This window comes from Mesocricetus auratus, unplaced genomic scaffold, assembly GCF_017639785.1.
Source record: "Mesocricetus auratus isolate SY011 unplaced genomic scaffold, BCM_Maur_2.0 Super-Scaffold_2245, whole genome shotgun sequence".
NCBI classification, from domain to species: domain Eukaryota; kingdom Metazoa; phylum Chordata; class Mammalia; order Rodentia; family Cricetidae; genus Mesocricetus; species Mesocricetus auratus.
The window spans coordinates 26,625,334-26,650,376 of NW_024429180.1; the positions used below are offsets into that span (position 1 = coordinate 26,625,334).

Genomic DNA, 25,043 nt, shown 5'->3' on the forward strand with positions numbered 1-25,043 from the left:
TGGATGGTGTGTTCTATAGATGTCTGTTAAACCCAATTGGATTATAACTTCTATTAGGTCCTTTGTTTCTTTGTTAAATTTCTGTCTTGTGTTCCTCTCTAGTGATGCGTGTGTGGTGTTGAAGTCTCCCACTACAAGTGTGTGAGGTTTTATATGTGCTTTGAGTTTTAGTAATGCTTCTTTTATGAATGTGGATGGCTTTGTTTTGGGGGCATAGATGTTCAGATTTGAGACTTCATCTTGGTTGGTTTCTCTTGCGATGTGTATGAAGTGACCTCCTTCATCTCTTTTGATTGATTTTAGTTTAAAGGCTAATTGGTTTGACATTATGATTGCTACCCCAGCTTTTTTCTTGGATCCATTTGATTGGAAAATCTTTTCCCAACCATTAACTCTGAAATAACGTCTGTTTTTGAAGCTGAGGTGTGTTTCTTGTATGCAGCAGAATGATGGATTCTGTCTTCGAATCCATTCTGTTAACCTGTGTCTTTTTATAGGAGAGTTAAGACCATTAATATTGAGGGAAGTTAATGACCATTGATAGCTCATTCTTACTTGTTTTGGAATGGTTGTTGTTGGTAGAATTGTATGTAGATTTCCAACACTTTTTCTTTTGCCTGTTGGTAAAGTGGGATTATCTATTGCCTATATTTTTCTGGTTGTAACTAACTTCTATGGGTTGTAGTTTTCCTTCCAGAATTTTCTGTAGGGCTGGATTAGTGGATATATATTGTTTAAATCTGGTTTTTCGTGAAATATCTTGTTTTCTCCATCGATATTGATTGAAAGCTTTGCTGGGTATAGCAGTCTTGGCTGGCATCCTTGGTCTCTTAATGTTGGTAGAATACCTCTCCAGGACCTTCTGGCTTTCAAAGTTTCCATGGAGAAGTCAGGTGTAATTTTGATAAGTTTGCCTTTATATGTTGCTTGGCATTTTTCCCTAACTGCACTTAATATTCTTTCCTCATTCTATATGTTTGGGGTCTTGATTATTATATGTCAAGTGGATTTTTTTGGATGGTCCACTCTATTTGGTGTTCTGCTTGCACCTTCATTGGCACGACTTTCTTTAGGTTGGGAAAGCTTTCTTTCATGATTTTGTTGAATATGCTGTCTGGCCCATTTACGTGGGTTTCTTCACCTTCTTCTATGCCTATTTTTCTTAAGTTTGGCCTTTTTACCATGGCCCATATTTCCTGGATGTTTTGTGTTAGGGATTAGTTGGACTTAAATTTTTCTTTGGTCGATGAATCTAATTCTCCTAGTGTATCTTCAACAACTGAGATTCTCTCTTCCATCTCTTGCATTCTGTTGGTAATGCTTGCATCTGTAATACCTGACCATTTTCCCAGCTTTTCTATTTCCAGCATTCCTTCTGACTGAGTTTTTCTTATTGTTTTTATTTCAGATTTCAGCCCTTGCACTGTTTGTATTCTTTCTTGTAATTTTTGTTTTGTCTTTTCTTCCATTTCTTCCATTTTTTGATTGTTTTCTTCCATCTCTTTAAGGGATTTTCTCATATCCTCTTTGAGGGCCTATATAATTTTCATGAAGTTGTTTTTTATGTCATTCATTTCTGGTTTATTTGTGTTGGGGTGCTCCAGCCTTGGTGGTGTAGGATCTCTGGTCTCTGGCCATGTCATATTGGTTTTTCTGTTGCTCCTTGTGTTGTTATATTCTCTCCTTCCCATCCATTCTTTCAGTGGGTTCAGGAAGGTTCCTCTTCCTCTCCTGGTGAGTGTGGGACCAGGGTTCCCTTCTGGTTGGTGTAGGCATGTCCAATGTTCTGGTAGCTCTCCATTTCCTGGTCTCATGAGCGGAGAAGTGAACTAGGATATTCAGGTGCTTTGGATCCCACTGGGATGGATGGGAGCCCCAAGGGTAGACCCCAGGCACAGGAGTGTGGCCTAGAGACAGGCCCTGATAATATTAGTCACATGGGTGGAGCAGGAGACTAGGATGCCTGGGTGCACTGGCTCCTGCTCCTGGGATGGAAACAGCAGTGGCAGTCCCCAATCACAGGCAGGCGGCCCAGAAATGGTCCCTGTTTTACCTGGAACCGTGGGTGGAGCTGGAGACTAGGGTGTGTTGGTTCCCACCACTTGGATGGAAGACGCAGTGGTAGACCCCAAGCACAGGCAGTTGGTGTAGTCCTAGTCCTTTCGGTGGAGCAGGAAGCTCGGGTACCTTGGCTCCTGCCGCTGCCGGGATGATAGCGGCAGTAGCAGAGCCCAGGCACATGCCGAGGAATTTCTTTTGTGGTCCTGTCTATTTGGTGTTCTGCATGCTAAATCATCCTAATTGTTACATTAATGTGCAATTAAATACTCAGGCATTAATATTTGAATGGCTACTTATTTTATTTTAGATTGTTTTAATAGTTACCTTGTATTAGAGATATTCTTCCTTGTGAGCTTAGTTTTAAATATATCAATTTATGTATGCTTGTACCAAATATTCTCCATTCCTAATAATGATGTTTACATGGAGAGTCTTGTCACAGTTTTGTTTGTCATGTTATAAATTAAATGTTTATTCAGTTTCTTTTTTTTATCCCCTTTCAAGTGCATATTTTACACAGATTAGTGTCCAACCCCAGTTTAAAATCCTTAGGTATTTCACTGTACTCTAGTACTGTCATTCATGCCAAATAGTAAAGCTAGATAGTAAATGGAAGACATGCAACTTTTTGGAGAACAATGCTTGAGAATAACTTGACAAGGGCCTTGGAGACCTTGATCCACTTGGAAACAGCATGCAGACAATTGACTATATAATTCTGGGCATGACCCCAGGAGCATGTATGCTATGTGCTCTTCTTGCTCTCACTATGTTAGCCATACTGTTAGCCTGAATGTGTCACAGTCTGTCATGAATGTAATATTTCATATTTGCATAACTGTTTTGGAAAGAGTGATTTTAACCATAAGTGGTTTAAAGGAAAGATGTTAAATAGATGGCATTAATTATTAATGGGATCATTCAAGGAACAGAGAATGAAGCAGAACCCACAAAAACACATTATTCCCTCATTTCTAATAGCTGTGTCTATACCTCAAGAACATAAGGGAGATAGACATAAGACAATAGACAAGCAATGCCAACTATTTTTTTATTTTTATTTAATTTTAAATAGCTTGTTTTAACATGTCAATCCCAGTTCCCTCTCCCTCCCCACTTCTCGCACTCCCCTTCCCCCCTCCCTCCCAACTATTAATAGTAAGTTTGCAGGTTATGTTGGTCATAGGAAACATGGAAAAACTTGGTACATCCCCAGAGGGAATAGAGAATTGCAAAATGTAAAATATATTGATCTATCTTTGACTTGTTATTGATGGTGAAAACCCAGATCCCACCAGATGTAAATATTAACCACAAGAGACAAAACTGTCTCTCTCTCTACATGACACTGTACTTCCAAATGAGCACACTGTTCTCCCTGTAACTGTGCCTCCCTAGAAAAGTTCCTTTGATACAGATAAAAAAGGTAATCGTTATCCAGTGGGAGAGTTGGCAGACTAATGGAGAAAGAGACAGGGAAAAATTGGTAATTTTGTAGCCATTTTTAGGAGCTTAGGATGCAAAAACCAGATGTAAACCACTGATACTTTATAAATAAAGACGGCTGGAGCAAGCTATCTGATGCCACTTGATGGTACAAGTGGTCACAGTCTCTTGGTTAGACTACACACATCCAGTCCCAGTTCTCGAACATTTCAAGTGCAAAGTCACTAACAACTAACATTATTTTAAATTATTTTCTTGGAATTGTTAGCATTTTATCTCAGTATATTCCCTTAAATGTATTCTTATATTAAACTATTTGGAATGGTTTCATATTATCTTTACAATATCATTCTCTTTTAAATCAAAATAATGTAGCTTTGATTTTGGAACCTTTACTTAACTAGACAATGGTTTAATAACCTTCATTCTCTGTGGTTTGGTGACCCTCTTAATGCCTAGGTTATTTTCTGGTGTTAGATATATAATTTTTACAAAAGGATCTTTCACTTCAGAATCATAGCAGGGAATTATCTCACCTCTGGCAAGTAGAGCTTAAAACTGGGGTGTTCAGCCAGATTAAATGCAATTTCATACCGAATCCATGAAATAATTTTATAATAGCATATATTAAGTTAATGGGTCATCTTTGTTACCTTATATTTATTTAAAACCAAAAATTTACTTCACAAATTTAAAATGCAACTGAAGATTTAATAACATTACAGCATGGGATCACAATTGATCATAATTATAGATTCCACAAAGACCAAAGGCATGGCATATCTGTGTTTATAAAAAGCACAGATATGCTATAATTATATATATATATATATATATGTGTGTGTGTGTTTTATATTTTTATCACTAGTTTGGTTTTGTCATTTTAATGTTTGACTTCTACTTAAATTTATGTATTTTTTCTGCTTGTCTGCAATATGACTACTGACATGGTCTGAGCAATATCATACATTGGCATGAATTTCATTTAATATTTGTTACTATCCCTGTAGAATCTGAAAAATATAACAAAAACAAAGCTATGCAGTTCTGTTTCATATTTCATCAGAGACTCGTCCATTATCTTGTAACTTGATTTTAGTTCTGATAGCTATTGTAATTTACCAATAATATGAAACATTTAGCTCAGGAATAATGAAGAGAATTATGGACTAATTTGTATACAATGACCTCTGTTCCTTCATCTTCAAGGCCCATCCCTTGTATTGTACTTCTTGGGGATAATTAATTTAATTTTTTTATATTTAAAACTGATTTCTTTTGATTAATGTTAGAAACAAAGATTACTTTAATCTATAGCAGATTCATATATTTTAAAAGGAAATCAGACAATAAAGAGAATGAAAAGGGCTCAATTAGTGAGTGTTACTTTTAGATGTGGAATATTAATGGCTTATCTCCTGGAAAAATATCTTGCTTTGTTTTCCAGTGAAGCTGTTTTTGAAACAGAGTCTCTACTAGCACGCATTGGGTTCACATTTGCATTAGAAGTAGGGATAACTTTTAGTTCCTGACACTTTTGCTTCTATCTCCAAGGACTGGGATTTACCACTGCTTAGTTAGATGATGCTAGAGGTCAAATTCCGTGCCTCACGCATATTAACTAACAAATGATCTGAATCCCACCCCCTTTTTGGTTTGGTCAAGACAAGGTTTCTCAGTATTGCTTTGGAGGTTGTCCTGGAACTCGCTCTGTAGACCATGCTGGCCTTGAACTCACAGAGATCTGCCTGCCTCTGCCTCCTGAGTGATGGGATTAAGGCATGTGCTACCAAGGCCTGGCATGATCTAAATCCTTAGCAAAGGTGAAACCTCATGAACTGTCTGATTCTTAGCTAGAAGAGAAGCATTCCATTTTCAGATTTTTTTCAGTGTCAATTCCAAAAGTATATAATATAAAAAATTAATGTGTGCTATGAATAATGAGATACAAAAAATGACTAGACAAAATGCTCAAGATCATATACCATTATGGGATATGATTCAAAACAAAGACAAAAATTGGCTTTATAATTTACAGGTGTTCTATCTTTGTAAACAACCATTTCTATTTGCTTAAAGATTAGACAAAATAATTAGCTTAAAGGGATTGCTATGAGTCATTTCAAGAGTTTAAAGTATGACTTGATATGGCAGGCCCAAAAACCACCAAGAACAAAAGAAAACACTAGTTCAACTCAATTTCCTATTTTCTGTCAGTTTCTTCCTGCCTTAGTCATGGAAGACACTGTCTTCAACAGAGGCTGAGTGTGGATTTTAAGTCCTTTAAGGACTGTTCTGTCTAAATTGTACATGACATAATTCATATTATTTCCTACTGCCCAACAATTTTGTTTAATATTCACAGTTTCACTGACTGAATCTACTTTTAGTTCAAATCTAAGTTATTTTTTTCTTCCTTGTGTCATCCAATGACATGTGACTGGTGCCTGTTACTTGTTAGTCTCACTGCAGCAAACATTAAGAGGAAGTTTTCCCAATGACATCTGCACAGATGAATCTTCAGTTAAAAAGAGTCTCGAGGGCAGAACTAGAATCTATTTATTTATAATTTGAAAATACATGATGATTAAGTCAATAGAGTCAATGAACCTATCTATCTGCAAGGATCTTAAATTCTTTAAAGCAGAAATAGGAACCAGCAAGAACAAAGAAGCTGCCTACACCTCTAGAACAGTTGGTAAGGGGTGTATCAAGGGACAAGGATTGAAGTGACCATTTACCAGATTTGACATTTAATTCAACTAATGTTTAAAATATGATAAATATACTGAAGCTACATTGTATATTTAAAACATCAGGTTATGCATGAGCACATCCTCAAAAATAAAGTTGATCAGCTCTGTCAGCCTTCAACAGGCTACCTTGCTTTTCAAGTCTGTGTTGTAGCCACAGCAAGTCTAAGGCTGACTGTGCAACCTGCCTCAAAATTTCTTAGTAAGCAGTAATAGAGTCAGTCATCCACCTGGCTGGGAGCTCAGTGGGATATCCTAAGATAAGCAGTTTACAGGAGGGGGTTCACAGATAAGACCAAGCAGGAGCATTCTTCCCTCTTGCCTATGGATTGACTCTGGATCAGATTAAAGGATTTCGCATGTATTAAGAAACAAAGGATTTAACTAGATCAGGAGATCTTCTTTAGAGTCCTTGCCCTACAGCTTATCACTAATATTTATTACCCACAAGACTGGGTAACATTGTTTTTAAAAAATTAATATATCTAAGTTAAAAACATTCAACCTTGAAATTTCTTGAAAATTATATATTTGTAGCATTAACTATGAAAAATGTTAAGAAACTGTACCTAGGATACAGATAACTTACAAAGTTACATTTCAATCATAAGAAAAATGTGGAATTTGGGAAAACTCCCTGGTGTTAAAAAGCACCTGACTCATTGTTAAGAAAATGTGGAAGCAGAACTCTACATGAGGTAGAAGGACAAAAAGCATGGAGGAGGCATGACTTTCCTCAAAACAGAAAGATTCAAAATGGATAAGATTTATAGTAGGAAATTCAAGTCACTTCCTGATGATAATTTATTGGTGTTCTGTGTTCGTTTTATATCAGGGCTTCCTACTGCAAAGAGTAATGTGTCAGCACACATGGGTGAGCCAATTACTCATTTGCATGTTATAGCATAGGAAAGATTTTTAGTCATGGAGAAAAACACCTGAAATAAGGAATACCATCTAAAATCTTACCAGCTAAAATTAGCAAGAAAGAACAAGAGACAAGTACCGTGTTTCCTCTCATGCAGAATCTAATTTTAAACATCTATAATATATATGAGTAATATGCATATAAAACTTATAAACATTGATATACTCATATATGAACATTATATGACATGGAAGGAAACATCTATTTGTGGAGGATGGAAACCTCTGTTTGGAGTAAGAGGGTAAAATTGGATAGTGGCTATAAACTATAATGATCTACATGTATAAGAAGATAGTTATGAAACCACTACATTATTTAATTTTTTTTGGTTTTTTTTTACGAGACAGGGTTTATCTGTATTGTTTTGGAGGCTGTCGGTCCAGCCTGGCCTCGAACTCACAGAGATCTGCCTCCCTCTGCTTCCTGAGTGCTGCGTGTGCCACCACCACCCAGCTATATTATTTAATTTTAAAAATCATGTGAAAAGTAATTCAGTTAGACATTTGTAATGTCCTATATATGTGCTAAAAACTATATAAAAATAAAATGTTTATTTCTCTTAAAATAAAAGGAATTCCCTGTGCTGACACTTTGATAAGTGCTCAGCAGTGCCAAGCCATGTAATACGATGGACTTGTAAAGGTAGTTTGTGCTCTACACATCTTTCCTTCATCCTCCTGCTTCTTCTATCCAGCTGTCTAATTTAGAAATACCTTGGACCAGAGAATAACTAGGCAATACTCTCAAGCCATGATGCTTTATATGCAGGAAGAAGATTTGTTTCTGAAATGAAAATATTGTTTTCCTTCAAGATCAACTTTAAACTGGTCACGTTAAACTCCCCTTTAAATGATTTACATATCCTAAACCCAAGACATCAAGGTGTGAAGACAACTCAAAAGATGTGTTCTCACTCCAATCTTTCTCCATCACCATTGGGAAACAAATGAAAGTTAACAGGAAATTTACAGTGTACCTTGACCTCTAAATTGACCTGTAGTAACATTTGTCTGAAGAATCCTGGGGCATTGGTTTTCTGCCAGCTTTGGTAAACTGGCTGATTAAAGAAGGGCTTAATGTTGCTCTATTGACAGAGAGGTGATACAGGTAAGAGTGGAAACCAGAACTGGTTGTAACACCAACACGTGGGATGCTAAGAAGCCCAAACAGAAGGACTGTTGTGAATTTAATGCTAGTATTATCTGCATAATGTCAGAAAAAAACAGCAGAGCAAATAAATAAATAAATAAAAAAATAAAGGCAACCAGAGTCCCAAAATGTTATACCATTACTCCTATAAACATTTGAGCCTACATCTTGACAGCACTGGATTTATTTCCCAGAGTTGCTGAAGTATATTTGACAATATAAAATCAATAGCACTGTCTTTAGTGGCCATGCATTAACTAGACTTGAAGGCATGGATACTTGGTCCCAAAACATTATATAAAATCAATTTTACACTAATTAAACAAAGAAGTAATATAAGATAATGGTGAAGTGTTGGATTCTCATTATTCTCAACAAAGCATGAAGCTACACTAAAATCAAATATATGTCTGCATCTTATGCTAGCTCTACCATACAAGATATATGCTGCTCAATATTCATAGCAAACTGAAGAAAAAGCATGATGATTCCTTAACTATGCTACTTGGGTGTTTTTTCTTGTAGATTCAGAATGAAATTTCAGCTCTATATCTTGGCCTCAAAACCACTTTCATTCTTAATCTCTTCTTTTTATCCTGTTGCATATCACCCCATCCCATGCTACCCAAACACCTGCCATATTTTATACATCACCTGCTGTTACCTTCTATCACCCACATCTCTACATATGGTTTTCTTATGTGTAGTGCTGCCTCTGCATTACTTCAGATTTTACTCAGCTTTCAATGCTGACTTGAAATGTCATGTTTCCTTTCTTGCTGTGAATTTGTCAGCTGTCGCTTAGTATTTTGTCAGTTCATTTACCCTCAGTGCTAGAATCTCCTCTGCTCCTCAGAGTCCCAATATCTAATTTGTCCTTGTCATGAAAGCAAGCAGGGTGTCTACACTAAGATTAAATAGATTTGGAGGGGCATCTGAGAGGATACATACCTCTATTTGCTCACGAACGTCTGTGTGTAAAGGGTAACATTGATCTATCATCACAATTGGGTTATTCTACCCTTGATTATTATAATTTAATTGATAAATATAGCAATTATTTGTTTACTTTTACATTTACTTCTTGGTCATTTAGAGTTTGTTTGGAAATGCCTAGATTATCAATTAATCTGATTGATTACATATGCTCACATAGTACTCATTTAGATTTCGTTTCTGTTATGGAAATATACTTATCAGTTTTCACCCTGCATCACGGAGCAGAAAACAAAGACATTGTTATCTACTTAAAAGAATCTGAATCCACCACTTTTTCAAAATACCCTTCTGATGTATCACGTATCTTTACTAAAAATTTTTCTTATCTCTAGTATTAAATTTGCTATAAATTTTTCTAATATCTAGTATTAATTTTGTATTGTAAATCCTACTTATTGTTCTTTGGATTGCCAAACAGCATTGTTTGGATAACACAAAATAGAACATATTTCATTTGAAAATTACATAAATTTTCACTGCTCTAAATTATGTAGTTCAAGTCATTAAATGAATTTTTAACTGACATACATAATATCTTAATTAGTAATTTACATACATATTTGTAAAATAAGGTGATTTTTAATTCAGACATTAAACACATTCATCAATATATACACAATGTGTTAGTAGATTTAATCTTGGGTGGATTTAAAAGTAAAAATCAAGTTAATAATATAATTTGTGAACTTTGCAAGAACATTTATTTCCATGTAAACTATTTTTTAAATGCTATTACTGAAAAGTACGTCAATAGACCCAGTATTTAATTTTATCAAGAATTTTAATTTATAATATGTTCTCATGTTATGCAAGAAAGAATAAAATACTATGTCACTCATTTCTCCTCTATGAATAGATATTTGCTTACCAAATTTGATTTCTTAAATGCAATCAACATTTATTTGATTAAATAATTTATTTTAAAACCTAGTTATTGGTGACTTTCTGTGTAAAAGTCTGATATATCACTTGAAATGCATGTATTTGTTCTTGTAAATATGTTACTTTCATCTTTATCCTCTGAATGCACAATAATTACCAGTAATTGATGCTATATATTGAATCCTCTTTACAACTGGGTTATAAAGCTCCTTCTACCCATTTCATTTGTTGCTGAATTCAGTTTGCTACTGTTTCCTGGATCATATATATAAGAATATATATATTCATATATATATATTCATATATATATATTCTTAGAGATATTAACCTATGATTTATCAAATCTTGTATGTCTTTGTTCTTTGTATTACATATATTGGTGACATCTTAAATAAGGTTTGTAATTGTTTCTTCATGTTTTGGAAACGCTTTCAAGATTGTCATCACTTATTTTCATTGTGTGTGTGTGTGTGTGTGTGTGTGTATGACAACACAGTCCTATGTTCCTTTTTGGATATTTAACATACTAATCCACTATTCACATCCTGATCCATATATCAGCCTGATATTCTGTTAGGTATCATGATTTAATTCTAGTAGATGTACAATAACATTTGTTTCTTCTGTACACAGTAGCATGGGCATTCATATATATATACTTATATATATATTATGTGTATATAATTTATCATTTTTGATGACTGAAATAAATAAATCTGTCATAATATTGGATGGAATTATTTTTATTATCACTTAATATTAACAATGCTAGATTAGGTTTAGATATTTCATTTATATACTGTTATGTCATGTTTATAATTAAGTAGAGCAACTTAAACTCAACTTCTCTTTTGCAACATTAGGTAAAATGTGATATGCTTTCTATGTATTTTTAACCAGAAACAATGCTGTATGTATATGCCTTACATGGAATTAAGGTATGTAGGCAATATTTCTGCAAAGTATATTTAGTTACATTTTGGCAATGTCTCAGGATTATGCCATACTTCTTTTGAGTTAGATAGTCAATGTAAATGATACAGCAATGAATAAGTTCAGATTTCTTAAGTGTTAAAGATGATGTTTAACTTATGGTTGATTTCGCAAGCAAAATTATTCAATGATTGTCATTTAAAATGCTGTTGGTGCTTAATCTCATCACATTATAAGACTGAGAGTCAGCAGACAATTTCTAAGTGATTAAGCAAGGCTGCATTATAGACACACAGAGAACACTCAGGCAACCAAAAATTTTTGTCATGTCATGAAGCAAGAGAAACAGAAATGACTTTGTAAAAACATGTCTATGGTTTGAATTCAGCTTAAGCACTATACTGTAGAATTATTAAAAAATAATAAAGCATGAAGTTGAAAGACTAAGACCTCCACTCTATAATATGCAGTGTAGTTCCTTGAATTTATGCATCTATATTGAAACTGAAATGTCAAGAATTAGGTGTACAAGAAATTTAAGGATATTTGTCACAATTAATGATCAATTTGATAATAGAGTATAAAAAGATTAATAAATCATGCTTTCTTTTCTTTATGTTTTTACTATGTCAATTGTCCATGAGACTTCTAACGGAAATAATGGTCATATACCCTGCAGCTACTGTTCACCCTCATTAACTCCAAAGGTCACAAGATAATCAGTTTTGCTCTCTCTACTATGATGTTTTTCATGCTTCTAAAACTGACCTCTCTGTTTAGTCAGTCTCAAAATCCACCCTCTTCCAGAATTCCCTAACCTCCACTTACTCACCATTGTGATCTTACTTTTTGTTCAAATTTTATTTTGTCATTGAGATATAAACTGGTTGTTTCGTTAAAATTGCAAACATAATCAATATATCCAGCAAGGCTTTCTTGACACTGATTCTTAGGTGTGACACTTAGAGACTTCTATAAATTTATCTGCATGTCTGCTTTATTTATAATACATCAGTAGAATTGCAAGATTGTCTATATTTTTGCCAATGTACAAATAGATAAATAGATGCCAGACGGATGGATGGATGGATGGATGGATAGATAGATAGTCAGATAGATAGATAGATAGCTAATAGATAAGGTAGTGTATAGCACATACAAATACATTACATGAGTAAATAAAATATAAAAAAGGTGTTCTTACACATAGTGAAGTCTTCAGGAATTACCATAGAGTAAAGAAATATTTTTTCTAGAAAATGTATTTTTAAATAATTTAATATCAGTAGTGATGCAGAACTTATTTTTGAATGCTTGTATTATAACTATAGCAAAAATGAGTGTAGATTTCAGAATTACCCATTGAAATCAGTATCAACATTTTTCTCTGCATCTTTCTTAAACTACAAAATACTCACTAAGGAAGATGGTTGTTATGACAACATGAATATGAGTATTCCATTGTTAGCAATCTAAACTGGGAAAGTGCAGTGTGTATCTGTTCATGTGGTATGCATCATTTCCAATCACAAATTAGATAATCACAGTCCTCTGACTCTGGTCATCCTTCTTATAGCTTACTCTATGTTTTAAAACATCTATTCAATATTACCAAATAGTAATTCAAATTGATATATAATTTCTGCTATATCCACACGAATGTAAGTATAGAATCTAAGATTAGAAAATTATGTTATTATTTCATTGAATACTGTATATAACAAGAACAAGAATTCCCTATGTGTAGGATGAATCACAAAAATATATTCATTATATATATTTCACACTGTGAAATTTGTTTTGATAACTTATAAGGCTATCTTTACTACAATTTTAAATTTCTTTTTAAATATATTTTTTAAATTTCTTTTAGAATATAATTTTAATATTTTGCCATCCAAACTACAATACTCAGTATTTTTCTCATTGTGTTTTCAGGCTGTATTCTGTTGGGGGTCGAGATGGAAGTTCCTGTTTAAGTTCCATGGAATATTATGATCCTCACACAAATAAGTGGAGCATGTGTGCACCAATGTGTAAGAGGAGAGGGGGTGTTGGAGTGGCCACATGTGATGGTTTCCTTTATGCAGTGGGTGGACATGATGCTCCTGCTTCAAATCACTGTTCCCGGCTCCTGGACTATGTGGAAAGGTAACCATCAAGGGCACGTACAGAAGATCAAATATGAATCCCAGAACTGCTTCCAGTAGTTTCTTTTCCTCCCCATATCTCTCCTACTCGCCCACAATCCCTTCTTGCTTCCATTCTTTCTTCTTTCCTCTTCATTCCCTTCTCTAGCATATGAACACCTTTTTTATTCCATTTTTCCATCTTGCCTCATTTTGTCCCATTAGCTTACAGCCTCAACAACATTTCCACATTATATTCAAGAACACAGACTAATATTGTTAAGGTCGTTTTTAAAATGATGTGTAGGACACAGGTTTCCCATTTACTAGACAGCAAAATCTCTTATTATTTTATAAATTGCTGCTTTATCAATTTATTGTGTGTGTGTTGTTATACTATCTCAAATTCTCAAAGATGGGTCATGGATTTCTTTGTTTTATAACACTATTTTGAAGCAAATTAGAGTTAATATTAGTATAATTCCTATAACCGTACCATATCTAGGAAATATAATTGGTCTTATAATTCTGGGTGAATTTGGACCAGATACATCAGGGATAAAGTGAGACTGTACCTGGACTCCCGAATTAGTCTAATAAGACTGGCAGTAGTGTGGACCTATTGGACTGTGTGGAGAAAACACTGAAAAGTCCTTAACAAAGTTTGTGAGTTTTCTAGTTAAACATTCATGAACGGCACACAAATGAACATAGGGAATATCGGGAATATCAAGACAATTGCTTTGTTAATTGAGATTAAGTAATTCTCTGTTAAATCCCAAATATCAGTGATAGAATACCATGTTGTTATTCCTTAGTCATAGTACAAATCCATTGTGCTGTCACTCAGACTATGACTGACATGGCTAAGCTAAAACATCTAATCTATGTAGAAAGGAAAACAACATGGTAAGACATTGCTCATTCATTTTAGGGATCTATCTGCAAGCAAAATAACCCTTTTCAGATCACATTTCAGTGAAAAACTGGATAAACTGCCATGGTGGCTTAGAAGTACAGTTTCTTAAGAAGAACACAGGATACATCAGTAGCATTAAAGATATAGCAAATTTCCTTTTGATATAAAAAATCATGCCCTTCCTCTCTTCCTTAATTATACTTGTAAATAGGAAAGTAGATGAGAAATGAAGGAGTTACTTCATTTGAGATATTTTTCTTTAATATTAAGCTTTTTTACTGAAGCCAAATTTACTACCAAGAGACAGTTTATACATAATGAAATGTATTCATATTTATGAGACTTTTGGATACTATAAAAAGAAAATGTTGAAAATTATGGCATTTCTGTGAAACAGACTGTGGCTTATGACTATCAGTGATATATACCAGAAATATCAATATATATGTAAAGAGAGGGGGAGAGGGAAATATACACACATTCACATTCATATATATGATAGAAAAAAGACTACTAAATGCCATGTTTCCTATTAAGCATTCTCTAATCTACTTATATGAAAAAGATACATGTGTTGCTCTTAAGTGAACAGTAATGTAATAGATGCTATCCTTTTGTAAACATTTAGACAATAATTTATTTTAAATTGTTAAGGATCTTAGAGGACATTTGTTTCCATCTACTAAATATGTAGGAAAATGAGGGAATTGTAGCATAGGATAAGGATGCTACCTTTACCTTGCATGCTTTAAGTAAATGCTACTAAGGGAATGACATTTCCTCTAAGAATTCTATCTGAGTTTACAGTATAATATATTGGAATGGTATTTGTTCTCACAAGCATAAATTATTCAGTCTCAGAATACATTTACCATGCAAAATTAGATTAAAATACTCAAAGCTATTTCAAGTTATAGGCATTCAGTCGTTATGCATAGCTTAAGTAGTGCAGAGGCACACAAAATTATCATGATTCTTGGACATATTCACACTAGCTGTCAGAATCGAAGTACTTTTGCATATTAGAAAGCATAATTTCATATTGATGATTTCCCATGTAAATGATTAATAAATCAAGATGCATAATGGTTCTCTGGAAAACTATTTTCTGCATATACTGTGAAGAGTGTTTTAGTGTGTTTTCATGATCAAAGATTATTAGCTATTTCTAATTGTTTAGTTTCTAATGACATGTTTTATATGTGCATTACCTATATATATATATCAATATGATATCTTGTGGTGACACAAAAGAGTTATCCAATGATTGTGTTAAGCACAGCTATTTAAAACTTATCACGCTTCTTCCTGTTGAGCATAAAGAAAAGTGGCACTCCAGAGAAGTCAAGAAGGCAGGGAATGGGAAATCTGAGTTAACAACAGTATAAACGTAAAAGGGAAACTAAAAGTTTGTTTTACCCCAAAACTTCACCCTAATATGTGATCTTGATTGGGGAAATTCACTGCAAAATATTTACTAAAATATAGGAGAATTTAAGATTATAATGTACTGTTCTTAAGAAGAGTAATGTTTTGCCTCTACTTATTATATGTAAATAGTAATCCCCTCATATTTTCCTTTCGGATTGCTCTTCTTATTATTGTGTACAAACTGCATATCAAAGTGAACATATAATAGAGAAATTAATGGTGATTCTTTTTTAAGAAATCATATGATTATTATAAAATTACAAAGTGAATAAGACATGAAAATTAACTTCACCATAATACTATTAACCTAGGGATAATACTATTACCCTTTAGGATATTTGTATGCTTTTAAAATCAGGTAAAACACCTAATAGTCCGTATATATGTTCTCCGTACAGTCTTACTAGTCATTTGAGTTTTAGGGCTCATACACTAATCTGTGCAAATACACAGTAAACGTTTTTTTAAATTTTTTCCTTTTCTTAAAAATAGATTATTTTCCTATTTTCTTTACTCCACTGGGCTCCAACTCATAGAGGTCTGCCTACCTCTGCAGTGCTGGGATTAAAGGCCCACAACACTACCACCTAACATTTTTTTCTCTTGTAAATAATCATGATTGCAATTTTCCCACCATTTACTCCTCCAAATCCCTTACCAACTCGCCTACAATCCATCCCTTCTCACCTTCCATCTCTTATTAGAAAACAGAGTTATAAGGCATTATAGTAAAATATATAAGACAAAGAAAAAACTAACACATCCAAATTAGACAAGACAAACAGAAAGAAAATAGCCCTAGAAATGGCACAAGAAACAGAGACCCACACATTACAGACTCAGACATTCCTTAAAAAAACACTAAATTTCAAGCCTTAATATTTATGTACAGGACCTGGTACAGACTACTGCAGGCCCTGTTCATGCTAACTTGTTCTCTGAGTCCATATGAGCTTTGATTGTGTTAATTTAGAATGTCTTGCTTTCCCAGAGTCCTCCATCCTCTCAGGCTCTTACCCTCTTTCTGCCTCCACTTCAGCAGGGTGCCCTAAGTTCTGAGGGGAGGGAATTAGTGGAGACATCCTATCCTATTTAGTCTTAAATGTTCCATGGTCTTACACTCTACCTAATGTCTGGCTGTGTATCACTTATTTGTTCCCATCACCTGGAAGAGGAAGGTTCTTTGACGATGGTGGAATGTGACACTGATATTTGGGGTACAGAAGAATGTCATAAAGAGTCATTTGACTACTATGTTTTTTATTTGCTTGTTTGTTTTGTCCTTTTGTTAAGACCACTTTGATTTATCTAATCTAAGGCACTTGGTCACCCAAGCAGTGTGGGATATAGTGTCCCTCTGGTGGAATGTTGGAACTTAAGCATACTCATTTATTGGTCGGTTACCCCCACAGCTTTGTGGTCCTTTACCCTAGTATATCTTGAAGGAGAAAAGGTTTTGTGGCTGGCTTGATGTTCAAGTTTTACTTTAGACAGCTTGTACAACACATTCTTACACCAAAAACACTAGAGCCTAGGAGTCAAACCTTGAAGGAGACACTAGCTCTCCTTCTCTATGCACAAAGAGCTGTGAAAGTGCTGTCTTCAGAAACGGGGATTTTCTTTCACTTTTTATACTGCGACCTATACCTTGGCAACAGTCCATTTTGCTTGGAGAGTCCCATGGGAACTCTTTGGCTAACAACTCAATTAGATATAAACCAATCCAGGTACTGGAATCTTCATTTAGAAACATTTTGCCAGTGGTATCTCTGTCTTCCCATTATTTGGTGATTTAATATAGATAGGGATTATGTATGCTTGTATTTTAGGAAGCCTCTGCTGTATTAACTTTTCATACTATCCCTCAAATGGCCTATATTGTTAGTTGTCTCTCCCTGTGTTCTATACATCAACCCCCTTCCCTCATCTCTCATATTTTAAACTTTGTTATTCAGAACTTGCCATCTATTAATAAGCAGACATGTAAGTAACTATAACTCTAACTCTTCAAACAAAATTGAAACATAAAATGTGCTGAAAAGTATCATTAGCACTTCTAGCTAGTCATTGATAAGGACCATATTTCTTCTCTCTCTGCATCCTAGTAAGCATCTCATCCAGAAAGAGAAATAGGGTAAAGTATTAATGGAAACTTCCTAAACTGTAAAATATAATTTTCCTTTTCTTCTCTCAATTCTGCTTTCCTTATGGTGGTCAGAATACTTTTATAAAACAGATTTTGTCTGAGAGGATAATGGTTGGTTTGCTTTGTAACAATAATTATTATTATATTTTCAGTTATTTTCTCATCAACTATTTCACTAAACCTGACTCTGATGTTTGGTATTGTACAATATTCAAACTATCTCAATATCTGTATTCTTGTTACAATTTCAAGCACAAAGTAAGTTCTCCACTAGCACTTTTTGAGTCTATAAGGCTCTATAGAAATATACCCTAATTTTCCTTCAAGGAAATGCATATTAGGATAAATTATAAACAGGTTATAATATGGATAAATTAATGAATACTATAAATATACCTACATCTATAGAAATGTTAGCTATGTCATGAGTAAATAATGAAAAGATAAAATGAAGATAGATTACAGTTGATAAGATGTATTCATAGATAGGTTTATGATATTCAATTACTGTCTTCCATATTTTATAGGAATTGTCCATATTTATTAACATATATTTAGGCAAAACTCTCAAAGATGAAAAAACATTTTTTAATTTTTGTTAATTTCATACATATATACAATAAAATGCAGTCATTTTTAGCAGACAGTTCCAACTCCAAAGGCCTCAATGCACGCCCTCACATTTTCTCATCCAGTTAAGAGCATTTAATATCTCTTGATTTTGATAATACATTAAGTCCAGTTAACATTGAACATATATGCACGTGCATGTATAGAACCAGCCACTTGCACATGGAAAACTTCCCAGTGGCCATATCCTCAACTAATAATGATTCTCTTTTTCCCAGCATCTATCTGCCCACTGCCAACGGTGTCTCTATAACGGGTGATTCCCAGAGACCACAACTTCATCTATTCTAGCATTTATTGTTGTGGCATCTGCAGTGCAGCCTGTGTCCGAGAACGTGCGGAGGGTGTCAGGGATTGACAACACAGAGACTCGTTCAACGATGTAAAGAAAACTTTAAGCAGGCCCCAAAAAGGTTCAAGAAAACTTCCTAAGAAAGGCTCCCACCAGAGAAGCTTCTGCTCTCTCCTCTACCCTGGCTGGTTCTGCTCTGACACCAAAACTGATCTGGGCGTGTCAGAAGAGGCAGTTAGTCTTTGGACAAGGTCGAGGTCAGGGGGGTTTCCGTGGGCTGGCCTTTTCCAGGAACTTATTGCCCCAGGCATTGTATTATTTTTAGTAAACATGTTTTAGTAAACATTGTCTTACAGCTGCCTACTCCCAGGCCATGGGGAAGTGGGTCTCTGCTCAAGGTCTGGTGTTCCCACATATTGTCACCTTGAACTTATGTAGAGCTTGTTCAATTAACCCCTCCAGCAAATTCAGAGTTATAATAGACATGGTTACTCCCAGAAGTTTACAGTACTCCTTTGTATCCTCTGGCTCTTATTCTTTCTGCATCCTCCTTCTAAAAGATCCCTGGTAGTTGTCAGGCTATTCGTATAGATGTTCCATTTAGGGCTGAGTCCTCAATATCAGTCTCAGCAATTAAATCAATTATGCATCACTGTGCTGACTGCTGCCCACTTGAAAGCATACAGGGTTCAAAATAGTCCAGGTTTCCATTGCCTTTGTCATCCACCATAACTAGGTGGTGAGACACCAATGCTTAAGGCATCAGACACTTGTTATAGAATATTTGTAAAACAATCTCAAAAGGACTGGGAAACTTATTCCTTACTGGGTAGTAGTCATGATGTCAAGAAGTAGTATATAGGCTTCTGGATGATTAAGGGCACCACTGGCCGTACATGGTGCTAGACATTTCATGATGTGCTGACATAAGAGTAAGATGTGCCTGCTCGTATAGTAAAGACAGTCCTGTTATGAAGTGACTAACCACTTCCTGTTTAACTCAGAGGCTTGCTTCCAGGAAGGAATTCTCATCTGTTTGTTAAAATCTGATGACTGGGGAGAACATTAGTCCTCCTAGGGTAAGATCTGGTATTATTGTTCTAGTCATAGTATCAAAATAGTCATACTATCAAAATATCTCCAAAATAGTTAGGTTTGCAATGAGGATCATCTTTAAGTAGAAGGTTGCTGTCATTTAAATTAAGGGATCCTATTAGTCAACCCTTTTCTCTTCATATCACTCTGTCACCTCTCTTTCTGCTCCTTCTAGTATCTTGATGATGGAGCCAGTAGAATTAACAGAAAATGAAAAAAAAATAAGGATTTTGTTATGATACTTTCTATTATTGCAAAATTGTGTTTTCATTTTTATTGACCTGTATATAAATATCCCTCTTCTCTGAGAATTTAAGTATTCAGGACCCCCTATGTTTAAAGAATATGAGCTTCTTCCATTGAGCAAATCATGTTGATGCATACTTGTAATCCCAGCATTTAGTAGTCTGAGACAGGAGATTTACTAGGAGTTACAGTCTATCACTGAGTATAGAATGAGACTGTTTCTCAAAAATAAGGAGAAAATTTTAAAAATGTTAATCCCTTTGTACAGCTATTATTCATAATTTATACACATCATTAGAGGTTTTCAGCAGCAGTATAGAAAGAAAAGGGCATTCTTTGGAATTGTCTGCTAGACACATTGACAAAAATGTCTAGTAGCTTCCTTTTAAAGAATGTGGTTCACCCAGCACTCAATTCACATAGGCACACTCTGGGTTTATTTTACTGAAAATGGTTCAAATAGATATTAAATTCTGCCACAGAATTTCTCTGAAGTGTGAAAGAGCTCTTAGGTTTGCTGGTTTCTCTCTGTTTAGCCCACCCTTATTCTGAATCTTTCAGAGAGCCTGCAATAAAGGATAGCCTATGACAACATAAAATTATTCAAATGTGGTCACCAAATTAAGCCATATAATATTTAATATGAAAGGGAACAATATAAATTATGAACAGAAGTTGAAACCTATTTTCTTTATCATCAACGCATTTGCAGCCTTCACATCCTCAAGAAAAATTTTATCAATAAATTCATTAGGCCTTCATTGTCATTCGTGCTTGAAATTGCAGCAGTTGGTAAAGTAAGGCAGAATATTTTCCATGATCATTGGGGCAACTTCAGATGTACACAAGTTTGTGAATTTTAGGTTAGCCTGATTTCAAAGGATAAATAAAGCGGATTACTTACTTTGAAAATAATAAAACATAATAGATAAAGTTTGAAAATAAAGTACATAAAAGTGCTACTTTCTCTTATCTCTAGGAGTGCTAAAGTGATCTTATCATTATCAAATAGAATATTTCATGTAGAAAAGGAGCTTTATAGCAAAGGACATTTTCATTACACTGATAGTGGGAACAGATATCAATATAGACTATATAATATCAGCAGTATTTCATACATTTCAACCCATGTATTTTCTTTAACTTGAAAGTGCTATTATATAATATCTAGTAGATACTCATATGTATTAGATGACATCTAAAATTATTTATTTTGAAATAGTCATTTTGCTAATCTTAGTCATTAAAATTTTGAAGAGAATATTAAAATATAATATATATACTACTACCTTAAGCTCTTTCATTTATATATCCATACCTTTCTGATATTGAGAAATGTCCTGTTGGAACCTTCTATCCTATGTTATTTGATGATTTAGATAGAGTATATATGTTTAGATAGAAAACATATTGAAGCAACTGCTATATTATGTTTCTATACTACCCTTCCAGTGGCCCTTAGTTTAACTCTGCCTCCAGTATTCCCTTACTTTCTACTCTATTATCTTCTTCCCCATTTGATCCTCCTATTCCAGCCAACATGTGCATCCTCAGTCAATCTAAGGTTATCTATTCTAGTTCCCCTTCCTAGAGAACAGCAACCCTCCCTCAAATCTCTTACTCTATACCTATCTAGTATGATTATACAAATTGTAGCCTCCTTATGGCAGAATTAGAAGCTTACATTCACATAAAAATCACTATATACCATGTTTTCTTTTCGTGACTGTGTTACTTACTCAGGATTATATTTTTCTAGCTACATCCATTTACCAGTGAGTTTCACTTTTTAAATTTTGAATAATATTCAGTTTTGTCAAGAAAAGAACCTAAGAGATATGCATGGTACCCAAGAGAAGAGCAATGAGGCAAGATCCTCTGAACAGATGGGGAAAACGGCGAGAGGTGGGGGGGAGAGTGGGAGCTGTGAAGAAGAGAGGGGGAGAAGAGGAAGAGAGAGTAGGTCATGGGGGCACAGGAAGGTTGAGTGGGGGGGTAGAATAGGGGGAAGAGAGAATCATAGGTTAGAAGACAGATCAGGAACCAGTGTGACCTCTAGTGTTCTAAAGGGATGACACCAATTGGTAAGCTAAGCAATAGTGGAGAGACCACCTCGAATGCCCATTCCTGATAATGAACTTGATGTCTATAACCATCCTGGAGCCTTCATCCAGTGACTGATGGAAGCAGAGGCAAACACCCACAGTTAAACACTGAACTGAACCCAAGGAACTGAGTGACAGAGAGGAGCTTTGAACAAATTGGCAAAAAATGGGCTGGCAAAACCAGCAGGGACAGCTGATCTGAACAGGAGAGAGCTCGTGGACCCCAGACCGAGAGCTGGGAGGCCAGCATGGGACTGATCCAGACCCCCCCGAATGTGAGAGTCAGTGAGGAGGCCTGGGCAACCTATGGGGCCCTGAGCAGTGGATCAGTATTTATCCCTGGAATACAAACAGATATCGTGTGTCCATAACACAAAGAGGGATGCTCTCTTAGCCTGGACTCTTAGGGGAGTGCCTGGACCCACCCTGAGTGAAATGACAGACTCTAGATATCCCCTATGTGGAAGGAAATGGCAATAGGGTGGGAGGCTGGGGGGATGCTGGGGGGGTGCAGGAGGAGGGGAGGGAGAGGGAACTGGGAGTGACATGTAAAACAAGCTATTTAAAATTAAAATAATAAAAAACCAAAAAATGGTACCAAATTTTCTTTATATATTCTTCCGTTGACAGAATCTAGTCTTTTCCAATTTCTAACTGTTGTGAATTAAGTAAAAATGACATGGTTTAGCAAGTGTCTGCACAGTTGATTGCAAAAGTCTTTCTATACTTGCAAGGCAGAAAGAGCTGGATCTTAAAGAAGATTATTTCTGTCTTTCTGAGAACCTGCCCTAAAAGACTCTTAATAATCTTTGAAATATGCTTCAAGTTCATTTTGGATGTTAAACCTGTATTGGATGTGTAGTTGGTAAAAGTATGTTTCAGTTCCGTAGGTAGCCACTTTGTGTGACAGTATCCTTTGACACGGAGAAGCTATTCAGTTTAGTAATATCCCATTGACTAATTGATCTTAATGTCTGTGCTATCAGTCTTCTGTTCAGAAAGTCTTTCCCTGTATCAATTAATTTAAAAATATTATGCATTTTTTCTTCTAACAGGTTCAGGTTATCTGGTTTTATGTTGAGGTCTTTGACCCATTTGGACTTGAGTTTTTTGTTTAGGGTGATGAAGTTGCTTTTCTTTTTTCCAGTGTACATTTCTTAATGCTTTTTTTTTTTGGTTTTTATGAGACAGGGTTTCTCTGTATTGTTTCGGAGGCTATCGGTCTAGCCCAGCCTCGAACTCACAGAGATCTGCCTGCCTCTGCCTCCCGAGTGCTGGGATTAAAGGCGTGCGCCACCACCGCCTGGCTATTTCTTAATTTTTCATTTAAAACATAGTTATATGGATTTATTTATAGGTCTTCAGTTTGATTCCACTCATCAAAATATTTGTTTTTGTGCCAGTCACGTACTCATTTTACTAATATATTCTGTAGAAAAATTTAAGGTTCAGTCAGGGTGGTGATGCCTCCAACAGTTCTTTAATTATTCATAAGTGACTGAGTTATCCTCTAATTTTTCTGTTTCTATGTGAAGCTGAGTATTTTTTATTTAATATCTGTAAAAAGGTGAGTTGGGTTGGAATTTTTAAGGAGATTGTACTGAATCTATAGATTGATCTATGGGCATAGGGAGTCTTCCCTTCCCATTTTCTTCTAATTCTTTTTATTCAATATCTTAATGTTTTTATTATAAAAGTTTTTCAGTTGCATGCTTCACGTTACTGCATGATATTTTGTATAATTTTAGGCTATTGTAAGAACTCTCATTTCCCCGATTTCTTTCTCAGTCTGTTTTACTTTTCTTTTTTATTGCAATTTTTTATTTTAGAAGCACTCTTATTTTACATATCAATCCCTCATTCCCTCACCCTCCCATCGTCCCATGCTTCCCACCAATCCCCCAATCTATCCCCTACCCACTCACCAGGGATAGTGAGGTCCTCCACAGGGCACCATCAAAGTCCCTCACTTTATTTGGGGGAGGGCCCAGGACCTCCTTCCCATATCTGGGAATAATATCCCTCCATAATGAATGGACTCCAAAAGTCCATTTGTGCTCTAAGGATTAACACTGGCTCCACTGTTAAGAGGTTCCATAGACTGCCCTGGCCTCCTGGCTGGCACCCACATTCAGAGGGCTTGATTCAGTCAATGCTGGTTCCCCTGCTTTAAGCTAGGTTCTCTATGCTCTCACTAGGTCAGGTCAACTGTTTCCAAGGGTTTCTCCAGCACCGACATGGATCTCAGTTTGTTTTTCGTTTGTATATGGGAGGATTATTTATTTATTTAGCTTAATTTTGTATCCATTTACTTTGCTGAAAGTGTTCAGTAGTATAGTAGTACCTCAGTGCAAATTTTAGAGTTACTTGTATATACTACCATGTCATCTACAAATAAAGGTATTTTGACTTCTTTCTTTCAAATTTCTTGTATTTGTGAATATTGGGTCTATTAGGTTTATAATATCAGTTAGCTCCAGAATTTCTCTGTTCAGTTTTTGTCTGGATGACATGTCTATTGCTGAGAGTAGGGTATTGAGGTTTACTGCTATCAGTGTGTGAGAGACAATATATGATTTAAGCTGCAATGGTATTTCTGTTAAGCTAAGTGCATAGATCTTGTGAATTATAATGTCCTCTTGGTGGATTTTTCCCTTGATGAGTATGTACTCTCTCATAATTAGTGTTGTTATAAAGTCAAAAATTAAAATGGATACACCAATTTCTTTCTTAGGTCCATTTTCTTGTAATATTTTATGCATAGATAATATCTATTGTTAGTATTAAGGTGTGTCTCTTTGATGCAGAAATATTTTATTTGTTCTGTAAATTCAGGGTTTTAATTGTTAATGGGTCATTAGGAATTTGATTTCTGATTTCATCTATTTTGGGTTCTGTA

The 25,043-nt window shown here is 35.0% G+C and overlaps 1 protein-coding gene across 1 annotated transcript in view; it reads left to right on the forward strand.

Annotated features, from left to right (window-relative positions):
- Klhl1 (kelch like family member 1) overlaps nt 1–25,043 on the forward strand; it is a 328,230-nt gene that overhangs the window by 289,937 nt on the left and 13,250 nt on the right. Inside the window, exon 9 of the mRNA XM_005083637.4 lies at nt 13,090–13,302. Within this exon, the coding sequence (XP_005083694.1) occupies nt 13,090–13,302 (213 nt within the window). The remainder of the gene's footprint in view (nt 1–13,089; nt 13,303–25,043) is intronic.